The 12,706-nt window shown below is 38.8% G+C and overlaps 1 protein-coding gene across 1 annotated transcript in view; it reads left to right on the forward strand.

Moving 5' to 3' along the window:
• Positions 1 to 1,865: 1,865 nt before the first annotated feature.
• Positions 1,866 to 12,706, forward strand: part of ptchd4 (patched domain containing 4) — a gene marked incomplete at both ends in the record, with an annotated part of 31,549 nt that continues 20,708 nt past the window's right edge. The window contains 2 exons of the mRNA XM_079830879.1: positions 1,866 to 2,297; positions 4,552 to 5,032. Of these exons, the coding sequence (XP_079687005.1) occupies positions 1,866 to 2,297; positions 4,552 to 5,032 (913 nt within the window). The remainder of the gene's footprint in view (positions 2,298 to 4,551; positions 5,033 to 12,706) is intronic.

Genomic DNA, 12,706 nt, shown 5'->3' on the forward strand with positions numbered 1-12,706 from the left:
ACAAATAACAATGGGACATTATTCTATTCCAAGATCACTGTGAATTTATTCTTCACTACTTCACTCTTGATTAAATCTATTTTTTGACTCTCTGGTACTATGGCTTTTTACAAAAATGTTACAGACTTTTTCATCATGCTGTCATTGCTATTTATTTACAGAGTATGAAATCATATAAATGAGTTATGGAGTACCCCAGTTTTTATTACAGGTCGTATTTCAGGTTTGTAAATTATATTTTAGATCATATTAAGTTAGAGCCTGAAGTAAGTACCCAGAACCACTGTTTCTCAAAAAAAAGTGCTAAGCATTTCCCTAATCAGGAATATAAATGCAAAAATAAAAATAAACAAATACAAATAAATGTATTAGACCTATAACAAAAGAATAGTACGGTAATATGGGGATCTTTTTTTCTAGTATGCTATATATAGTGGTCTATTTGATCTATTTTTGGTTCTGCCCGTGTTCTGCTGTGCTCACCAAATATAAAAGAGGCTTTAACACTTCAGCTCCACAAAGAAATAAAAACATAAAGCTTTTAGCAGAGAAGAAAGGTTCTCAATATTTCAAGTAGTCAGTATATTCTTACTGAAGAATCACCGCAGGCTGATATTTCATTCCACTGAAGCTCTGAGATGAAGACAGTACAATATGCAGACAATCATGAAAAAAAATAGCTGCTTAATATGCCATTATATTATAGAGAGCTTTATTCCGACTTGTCTTTGTCTTTAGAATCATTAGCACTTAAAGGATAGCACAAGATTAAATGATACTATAAAATATTATGTAGTGTAAGCCGTAACAAAATGATAAATAATGTCAGGATTTGTCAAAGTAGGCTACTTGCGAATAATGGAAAGCAAATGACTGTTGCTATGGTTACCGCCATAACATCTGTCAGAAGTGTCTATTTATCGCACCTGCACAACTTTTGTGGTTGCTGAAATGTGTGAAAGCGCTGTTTAAATGCATAATGCTTATGCTATAATTAGTGAAATATTTCTCAATGTTCTCAATGGTTAATTAGTATATTAGAGTCAGCATGAAACTGTTGTGTCCCTGTTCTTGAACAAGGAATATTGTTGGGCGGGAATTGATTGGATTGTTGGGTCTTTGTGTTTTGCTGTTGCTGTGCTTTCATGAGTGACAAGTTGTCCCGCCCTCGCGCCAGTAAACACGTCATCATAAGAGAGAGGGGAAGTTAAAGATTACAAGGGCACATAAATAAATATATAAAATAATGATATGCACGGATAAATCATTTATAATAAATACTGCAATAGGCTACCCTACCATAAAAACAAAATTATTTTATGGTGATAGATAGCCTAACTTCATCAGCATAGGCTCGGAACTTTAAATAGGTCCATCAACATTATTTTTTATCGCGTCTGCACTGAAACTGCCTTTGGCCTTGTGTGTAGATTGCCGCCCTTGCTTTAAGATGGGAATGCCTCATTCATTAGTAATCGAGTGGCTATTTCAAGAGGTGAGTCCGCGATCAGCAAGGGCTTCGAATCGCGCGTGTTCTTAAAAATGAGCCCCCACCCACCCCGCCAGTATTTCCCCGTCGTGCCTCCTTCCATGCACACAGCAGCACATGGTTACAATCAAGCCCATAAATCAGGCGGCTCCGATCGAATAGTCCGAATTAAGCACACATGCACATCAGACTGGGGCTGGCTGCTGTTGCAGCAGAAGAAGCAGCGAGAGAAACAGTCACACATCAGGGGGAGGGATGGAACCAAAAAGCCTCTATAGTGATCAATATCTGACTGTCTTGTTGCAAATCGCTGCAGTGCTTCACAGGTGTAGTGAGTATTCTCATACGGATTGACTGAACTGGAGCCACATGTCACATGTGCTTCATAGGAAGAACCGGGGCATCATCTGCTGCAAGCTGGATCTGGAGGAGGATGCTGCGGCAAGTGATACACAGAGGGCTGAAAGCTTCTTTCTACTGGCTGGGTTTGTTCGTGAGTAGGCATCCGGTGTTCTTCCTCACCGTCCCCGCAGTCCTGACCATTATTTTCGGATCCACGGTGCTGAGCCGGTTTAAGCCCGAAACGGACCTGGAGATCCTGGTCGCCCCGACGCACAGCCTCGCGAAGATCGAGCGGAGTCTCGCCAACAGCCTCTTCCCCATCGACCAGTCCAAGCACAAGCTGTACTCGGACCTGCACACCCCCGGCAGATATGGCAGACTCATTCTCCTGGCCAATTCCGGGGGGAATATCCTGGAACTGGCCGAGCAGGTGCTCCAGGTGCACAAGAAGGTCCTGGAAATGCGTGTCAATTATAAAGGCTTCAATTACACTTTCGCGCATCTCTGTGTCCTGAGCCACCGGGACAAGAGATGCCTCCTGGATGATATCATCACCATATTCGAAGACATTCGCTTAGCTGTTCTGTCTAACAGCACTTTTTCCAAGGTCCCCGTGAGCTATCCAAACACAACGTTAAAGGTAAGAGACATACATTGTCTGGAGCACAGCGGCTGTGCTTCAAAACCTCGCGAGCCGCCTAACGAGACAGCGCTTTTTCGAGGGCTTTGAGACGCAGCCTTTGTGTGCGATGGAGCGACATTGCAACAATGAAACTGCAAAAAGGAACTCGGCATATTGCGACTGTGCCTTAGAAAAACCTTAGGAAACGCTCAGAATTATGAATAGACCCCGTACTGCTGTATTCTAATGTGAGCAGCCTCGGAATCAGCTGCATAGTTCTCCAGCACTGCACTCTGAGGCTGGTGATGCAATGTACACTAGAAGACACTTACATAAACTAGACTTTTATCCTCATTTTTCCCCCATTACAGATATGTTAGAGGACCTACCTTGCCCTTGTGCACTATCCAATCAATACAATTATGGCAACAGATTATGAGCAGTATTAATAATTAATTACAACTGTTTAGAAGTGAGTACCAATCAGATGAGCTGCCTTAAAAATGAATTATTCAACAAGAAACAGATAATTAAAATATTGAGTTAACTGCAATTACAAGAACTACTAGCAACTATGTATTTAGATTACTGTTAAGTTCCTCTATGAAGGTTATGTATTCACTTAAAAAAGTTTTTAAAGCAACGTTCCCCTTTAATTGCATGGTTTTAGATAATCAGTTATGGAACAAAAACACTGCCTCGAAACACTATACAATCAATTAACTGATCAAACTCATGCTTTTAACAGGCAACAAGTTACTGAATATGGCAATAAACCAATGACAGTGTTTGGGAAACAGTGAAACCATAGAATATTTCAGGCCCCAGTGCATGCTGGGAAGATCAATGCTGGAAATCTGAGCATAAGGTGTGTTTATATGAGACATGCTTGTAAACTGCTTATATTCATCAATAATCTAAGTGAGGAATTATTCAAACAGAATAAACATTAGTAGCTACATTTTCCACAAACATTTTAAATTATGTTCTGATCATAACAACATGAGCTTAATTCTGTTAAATAGTTTATATTTGTCGTTTTCATGATCGATAGTAGCACAGAATAATTTCTTGCACATTGATTTGTAAACTGAGACCTGTAACTCATCAAAATGCTGCACTACTCACGGAAGAAAGACTAAATAAAACACAGCAGTACAACAAGCCAGATATCTTTTTTTTCCCCCCAAGCCTACGTCAGTAGGAGTAGGAGCACGATCCGTGTGAATGAGGCGTTCACTGTGGCCTCTACAAGAGCTCATTCATATTGTGCCAGTCTTTTTCAGAACATTTGAGGCTGAATTGCTGCATCCAAGGCTGCATCGCTCGCTCAGCATAGGGTGATGCACTGCCCAGCTCATTATTGGATGCTGAAATGTTGAGACTATTGAGCAAAAATACAATAACATTCAATCTTGTCTGGATTTTATTCATTCGGCATTCTTTTGGTGCAACCAAACACCATTGCACCTTAAATCAGCTTCATGCTGTGGTTTAATATCAGCTTGTGTTTTGCTCGTCTGACATTTAGTAAAAAGACACTAAGTACACACTGCTTCCTCAAGAAAGTGTTTTTTATTTTTTTAAATGGAAGACAATTTGACTGCATTGTTGAAGTGTGTAAAATCCATTCAAATACCAGAACAAATCCACACCAACAAAGCTGTTCATGCCTGCTGATTATGCAATTCAAAAATGATTATAATGTGGAATTTATATTAAGATGCAGTCAGGAATTGGAGTAGGATTGTGCCGTTTACAGTGTAAAATGTAGATTGATTTATTAACCAGGAACATGATTTTATAGGATACATTTAATTTTATGATATATTATATTTAAGATATGTGGATTCAAGTTGGAGTTTTAAACTGTTTTTATGGTTGGTACATGCATGGCTGCTATTGTTATTTCTTCCAGCAGCCAATACTACAGATCTCAACTCAACTTTAGTAATCCTCAGATGTTCCAAGCGTACCAACATACAGTATTTCTGGACGGCAGCTGTTTTTCACTGATTGCAAAGTACACTTGATAGATTGCATTCAAACTGAATTTCACTCATGAAATAGATTGGTAACTGGTTTGTTTTGGTCCTAGGATGGTCGGGTGTCCTTTATTGGCCATCAGCTGGGCGGCGTGGCCTTGTCCACAAATAGCCGGGACCAACAGGTCAAGTTTGCTCGCGCCATCCAAATCACCTACTACCTCCGTAACCTTGGACCAGTGGTGCAGGACATCATTGCTGAAAAGTGGGAGAGTGAATTCTGTAAGCTGGTGTACCAGCTGGCTACAGACAGCCAGGAGCTACAAATCCTGTCGCTTACGTCCTTCAGCTTATGGCGGGACTTCCACAAGACAGGAGTACTGGCCAAGAGCGAGGTACTGGTCAGCTTGGTGCTGGTGCTCCTGGCAGCCACCATCTCCAGCTCTATGCGGGACTGCTTGCGCGGGAAACCCTTCCTGGGCCTGTTGGGCGTCCTCACCATCTGCATCGCCAACGTGACGGCAGCTGGGATTTTTTTCATCTCTGATGGGAAATTTAACTCTACGCTGCTTGGAATCCCCTTTTTTGCCATGGGTAAGTGCAGCTTTGTTCACGGATACTGTGGTGTTGATTGCATGTAGGATTATTATAATTGCTGTGCGACTCCTCAGGAGGTAGTGGGGAGGGGGGGTGTAATTGTTTTCCTCAGCAGTCATCAGGGTCAGTGCTTGTGCAACAATGGGCTTCGTCATTACAGAAGGAGAATCTGTGATATTAGGAATAGAAATGGAAGATAATGAGAGGCCAACATTTTTGTGCTACAATGGAAAATCTTTGAACGTTTGCCTGAAAATGTCAAAGTAAAATGAATAAAAATTGATGTAGCATGAACATGATCTGCAAATCTGATTGATGGTACAGTTAATGTACCATTTATGATAAACCATTGTTTTGGCACTTTTACAAAGAACGATCATGGTGTGTTGGAACACGTTGATATAGAGCAGTGGTTCTCACCTGGTGGTTCATCAACAGAAAACAATTAAAAAACAAAACTAACCTAAACCAAAAAAAACTATGCTAAATGTAAATAACAATACGCATCTAATTATGTTAGGATCTACTTTTTGGTTAGGATAGCAAAATAAAACAGAGAAAACACTTTGTCACATATCAGAGAAGTCACATATCCTGCGTCCAATCAAACGATGTGGGGTTTACATATTCATGTAACTGGGTAAAACCTAGCCAAAGGTTTTAGGGGTGGCGGGGGTTTCAGCAGGATTGCAAAAAATGTATTACTGTGGATGACTGGCACTGCTGTTGTTTCTACAGAAAATGTTGATATTCAGAGTGTGAGTGTGGTTAACAAGTAGTTAATTTTAACAACTTACATTTAAAGCAATATTGCTTGTATTTTTGCTCTGGCAGTGGAAATAGTTCCAACGAAATCAACCGTCCCCGAGCAACACACAGTCGTTGTGTTTAGTTCCTGAATGACTCTTTCATCCCTAAAATGGATGGGTGTTTTTCAACGAATCTGTAGATTGAATGATTAATTGATAGCCTAGAAATCTAGATGCACCCTGGCGGCAGAACATTTATTTTGCAGCGAGTGTAGTCCAGCAACTCTCGGTAGACCTCAGAGATGGAAAAACCAAACTTTGGTCAGGCCAATCACAGCGTGTGTAGAGTCGGTGGGCGGGCTTAACATAATGACGGAGCGGAGATTCTGCGTGCTACAGGTAAACAAAGAAGCTGACGACCAGCGTCTTTCAAATCGGTTTTGGCCGCTACTCTGGAAGACTTGGAGTTAAGCTTTTCTTTGAGGAAAGAACAAAAAAACGGCACTTAAGTCATTCGTAAGAAAGGAAGATGTATTCTGAGTTTAATTTGACAGAGGGAATTTGAAAGACAACCGTTTTCCCGCCCCTCGGATTGAGCCCTGTCAATGGTGAGCTTCCAGACGATGTGGGTCTGGCTTGTCAGGCTAATTCATTGACTCATTCAGTCATCTTTTTCTTGAACGAACCAGCGTTTCGAATGAATCGGCTCAGTGAATGATTCTTTGACTCACATAAATCACATATCGCCACCTTCTGGCGTAACTATATAACCTGCGGATAGATGAAGAATAATATAGAAAAATATATTGATTTCAATATCAGATTTTTGATGATATTTTGTTTATTTTTGTATTATTTTCTTAATGTGTTAGATCAACTTGATGACCAATGTAAAATCTGGTTTCCTCCATATTACACATGCTTGACTGAAACTTATTCCAGAATTAATAATGTAGTAAATCCAAAAACTGATATTAGATAGCAAACACTTGTAACTGCACCAATAATTGCTGTGCGAACCTAAAGGTACATTTTAGTCTGCAGAATTAGATCACTTTCTTTCTATTGTTCATTCATTTTGGCAGAATAATAAGGAACAGTCATTAATTTCCAACAGTGCTGTGTTCTTTCTGCTGTGTTATTTTTGTGGACCCCTGGGAACACAATCTAGCAAGCTAAAACAAACTTGGAAATTTAACGAACTCCAAACTCAACACATCTCGCAGGTGTTAAAAACACCCTTAGATTTTACACCTGTCTAGGTTGCATTAGATGCCCTTAGGTGATGACTGTCACAACCCTCAACTGAGTGGAACTAATTAGCTTCGGATTTAAAGCGCGTCGATTTGTTTTCTCCCGTGGAGGTAGAATCATGATTCTCTCAAAACAAGGATATACGCGGTACAAAAGCACAATTACAACCTGCGGAGAATAATCTTATTCTTATTCTCAGTCAGTCGCTGCGATGGGTTTGGTTATTGTAGCAGCGCAATAGAATAATCAACCCACAATTACAAGAAGACGGCAACATTTTCAGTAGAGAGACTGACTGCACAGTAGGATTTTATGATCATGAATGTCCTTGTGGAGCTTGTGGATCAAAGGTAATAATGCTCGGTGCTGTACTGTATACTGACCCCTTAAGCTTCAGCCAGCCATTTACGGTGTCCCTAATGATCTGGACCCCTCGGATGCTCAGTCTTATTGCAAAGCTAGCCCAGTGTGAAAGATTAATTGCTCCCTGACCACTGGATTTTGAGCCCTTTGCAGAATACCAGAGGACCTGTGATTTACTATGCTTTGCATTTGAGCTTTACAAGGACAATCTGGAGAAATAGATTTTGCCCCGCCGGTGAAGATGAATAGTGACACTCTACACGGCACATCACAATGTGCTGCAGGGTCCCCGGGGTGGCTCTGTTGGGTTGGCGAAGTGACAGTGGATTCAAGATGGATGATTGTGAAAAGTTTTTTGAAATAGAATTTGCAGAAATACTCAAGTGAAACTGTGGTCTGTTCCTCACACAAATTTAAAGTATGGCTTCAGAAGTCTTGGAATATAGTGCTTAAGTCGATTGGACTAGTTTTGTGGTGGGGTTTTTTTTGTGTGGTACTTTTTAGACAGACATGGTCACTATGACCTAAATACAAATTCTGGTAACACTTTACTTTATGTGTACTGCATTTGATTCGTAATGTACATTATAAAAAAAGGCGCTGTTTGGATTTAAATTGGCAAATGCTTAAAGGGTTAGTTCACCCAAAAATGAAAATTCATTAATTACTTACCCTCATGTTGTTCGACACCCGTTAGACCTCCGTTCATCTTCGGAACACAAATTAAGATATTTTAGTTGAAATCTGATGGCTCTGAAAGGTCTCCATTGGCACAATGCACGGTTCACTCTCAAGACCCTTAAAAGGTACTAAAGACGTCGTTACAAAGTCCATCTCACTACAGTGGTTCTAAAATAACTTTATGAATCGGCGAGAATAGTTTTTGTGCGCAAAAAAAACCTAAATAACGACTTATATAGTGATGACGATTTCAAAACACGGCCTCATGAATCTTCGAAGCGTTATGAATCAGTGAGCCGAATCAGCGGTTTGAATCGCCAAATTTCAGCAGTTTGGCGGTTTGACACGCGATCCGAATCATGATTCGACTCACTGATTCACAACGCTTCGAAGCTTCATGAGGCCGTGTTTTGAAATCGTCATCACTATATAAGTCGTTATTTAGGGTTTTTTGGGCACAAAACTATTCTCGTCGATTGTAGTGAGATGGACTTTGTAACGACGTCTTTAGTACCTTTTAAGGGTCTTGAGAGTGAACCGTGCATTGTGCCAATGGAGGCCTTTCAGAGCCATCAGATTTCAACTAAATATCTTAATTTGTGTTCCGAAGATGAACGGAGGTCTTACGGGTGTCGAACGACATGAGGGTAAGTAATTAATGACAAAATTTTCATTTTTGGGTGAACTAACCCTTTAAGAGTCTATGACTGGATCATTATTTCAATGATTATTATGTTTCTGGCATGTTATATGTTTGGCAACAGTTCTTACATTTACATTTATGCATTTAGCAGACGCTTTTATCCAAAGGGACTTACAACTTGGGAGTACAGGAAGCGATTGGTCATGAAGAGTCGAGTAAGCGCAACAAGTGCCTGAAATACTGAGTCTGTGTACATTGCTCAGTGTAGCACAGGCTAGAGTAGGGAGGGAAAAAGGGAAGAAAGATTTTTTTTAGTTAAATTCTAAGTTCTTCTAAACCTAATTGATGGACTGTGTAGCTTTTAATTTCTTAAACAACCATATAGGAAGACACATCATGGCCATATTCCAGGATGACAATGTCAAGATTCATCAGACTCAAAATGTGAAAGAATGGGGAGCACGAAGAATAATTTTCACACATGAAAAAATTTAATTAATTGAATTCACACATGAAAAAAAAGAATTCATTGAAGGTCTTTGGGATGTGCTGGAGTAAACTTTACAGAGTGCTGGACTCTTGCATTGTCAATACAAAATCTTAAAAATGTATGCAACTCTTGATGGAAATAACATCACAACATTTATTTCCATAAAGAGATGCATCAATTTTTACAAATAATTGTAACCAAAGTTAAAATGCATTATAGATTTTGCTGATTCCTTGTTACATATTGTTTGCTTGTCGTGTTTTAATGCATTATACAATAGGTGTAACAATGAATACAAGGGTAACACTTTATTTTGATAGTCCACTTTAGACATTCTACTAACTATAAGTAACTTTGCAACTACATGTCAACTAACTGTCATTAGAGTATTTGTAGACTGTCTGATTAATATTTACTAAAACTTTATTTTGTTGGTCCCCCAACAGACATTCTACTGACTATAAGTAACTTGGCAACTACAATTCAACTTATTTTACTAACCTGAACCCTAACACCTAACCATAACCTACCAGTCTACTGAAAGTCAACTAATACTCTATTGACAGTTAGTTGACATGTAGTTGCAAAGTTACTTATAGTTAGTAGAATGTTTAAAGTGGACTATCGAAATAAAGTGTAACCAATACAAGTATTATAATTTATTAAAACTGTGAATTCAATAGTTTGTGAGACAATTAAAAAAAATATAGCATGCATTACAAGGCATAATTAATTAATTAAATAATGTAGTATATACAGTGCCTTCCACTAATATTGGCACACTTGGTAAATATGGGCAAAGGCGGCTGTGAAAATAAATCTGTATTGTTTATCCTTTTGATCTTTCATTAAAAGTAATCATAAAATTCTAACCTTTCGTTGAATTAAAACAACTGAAAGTGGGGGGAAATCTCATTATGAAATAAATGTTTTTCTCTAGTTCACGTTGGCCACAATTATTGGCACCCAACTATTGTAAAGTCCTTTTCCCAAGGTAACAGCTCTGAGTCTTCTTCTATAATGCCTGATGAGTTTTGAGAACACCTGACAAGAGATCAGAGACCATTCTTCCATACAGAATCTCTCCAGATCCTTCTGATTCCCAGCTCCATGTTGGTGCTTCTTCTCTTCAGTGCTTCTTCTCTATAGGGTTCAGGTCAGAGAACAGTCATGGAAGAAGCTTTATTTTGTGCTCAGTGCCACATTTTTTGTGCTGATTTTTTTTAGGATCATTGCCCTGGTGGAAGATCCAACCACGGCCCATTATAAGATTTCTACAGTAGAAGCAGGTTTTGATTTTTAATCTATTAGTATTTGGTAGAGTCCAGAACCTCTAGCAAAAACAAAAAACAAATAGGCCAACAACATTAAAGATCTAGCAGTATTTTTAACCGTGGGCAACTCATCTGTGGGTTTGCTGCCAAAAAAATTATATTTTTTTTAGTTTCATCTGACCAAAGAACCAGGTCCCGTTTGAATTTCCAGTCGTGTCTGACAACTGAATATGCCGGAGATTGTTTTTGGATGAGCGAGGAGGATTTTTCTTGAAACCCCTTCCAAACAACTTGTGGTGATGTAGGTGCTTGTTTGATAATTTTTTAGGCTTTCTGAACATAAGACTCATCTAATCTCTGCAATTCTCCATCTGTGAGCCATGGAGAGTCTTTGGCCACTCAATGTCTCCTCCTCACCGTGCATTAGGACGATATAGACACATGTCCTCTTCCAGGCAGATTTATAACATCTTTAGTTGATTGGAACTTCTTAATTATTGCCCTGATGGTGGAAATGGGGATTTTCAATGCTTTAGCTATTTTCTTACAGCCATTTTCTTACTTTCCATTTTGTGAAGCTCAATAATCTTTTGCTGCACATCAGAACTATATTCTTTGGTTTTACTCATTGTGATGAATGATTAAGGGAATTTGGCCTTTGTGTTTCCTCATATTTATACTCCTGTGGAATATGGCTGGAATCATGCTCCTAATCACCCTGGTGTGCTAAAAAATGTAAATATGAATGGGAATATACCTAAGAGATATTTTACTCATAAGAACATTTCTAGGGGTTCCAATAATTGTGGCTAACATGCATTCATAATTTCACAATGTGAGTTTCCCCCCATTTTCAATTGTTTTACTTCAATGAAAGGTTATATTATTATAATTTTTTTGTTGATGAAAGATCAAAAGGATAAACGATGCAGATTTATTTTCACAGCCGCCTTTGCGCAAATTTACCAAGGTGCCAATATTAGTGGAAATCACTGTAGAATTACCAAAGTCCTTTATTTTTGACGGGACAAAATTGTTGGAAAGACACTAGGATGAGTAAATAATGACAGAATCTTATTTTAGGGTGAACTGTCCCTTTAAAAGGACTTGGCAGAAGATGGATGCTCTGCAGAAAACAATGTGTGACACTGTTTTCTGAGACAATGTATGGAGTGTGCGCTATACCTTCACTTTAAGTTTGGAGGTTATTTTTATTCAGACGCATATACAGCAAGGACCTATTTATAGACTTGCTTCCTGTCACACGTCTTAGCGGCAGAGCAGCGGATGCTTTGTTCTGCTGGGACAAATGACAGGATAGGAAATCAATGTCAAAGTACTCACTCACCTTCTGATCCCAGTGTACGTACAGTAAAACGGCTTCCTGTTGTCACTGATTACATACTGCATGGTGAGCCTTGATCATGAAAATCAGAAATTATAAGGCTAGTTCTTATACTCGTACAGTTATTTGAGATATTTCAAAATACAATTAAGTAGATTTAAATTAAAGTAATAGGATTTTCACAAAAAAAAAATGACATTTCTGTTATTATTCACTCACCCACTGTTGTTTTTTCATATGCCACAAAAGGATAGTTTTAATATTTCAATCTGTGGCCCCCTTCACCCTCTCCAAAAATAGTCTGATCTTCTGCTCTGCTGAACGTTCTGAAACTGAACAGATGCGAGAAGTTCACGTGGTGAGCGAGTCATGTTGACAGCAAAGAAATGAAAATTCATAAAAGAAAAGAAAGGTGAAGCCAGAAGCAGTGCGGTGGTGCAATGCAGAACCAAATTATTTTATACGATAGCTGAGTTTATCAATCAAGTCATATTAGCACAACAGACAAATTATGCTAAAGTGATAGTTCACCCAAAAATGAAAATTATGTTATCATTTACTCACCCACAAGTTGTTCCAAACCTTTATGAATTTCTTTTTTCTGCTGAACACAAAACAAGATATTTTGAAGGATGTCGGTAACTAAATAGTTGATTGGGCCCTGTTGACTTCCGTAGTATGTTTTGCTATATGGGGTCCATCAACTGTTTGGTAACTCATATTCTTCAAAATATCTTCTCATGTTCAGGAGAAGAAAGAAATTCATACAGGTTTGGAACAACTTGAGGGCTGATCTATCTATTTAACATAATTTATCTGTTGTGCTGATATGACTTGTTTGATAAACTCAGCTTTCTTATAAAATCATTTGG

Source organism: Gobio gobio (genome assembly GCF_949357685.1).
Source record: "Gobio gobio genome assembly, chromosome: 12".
Lineage (NCBI taxonomy): Eukaryota > Metazoa > Chordata > Actinopteri > Cypriniformes > Gobionidae > Gobio > Gobio gobio.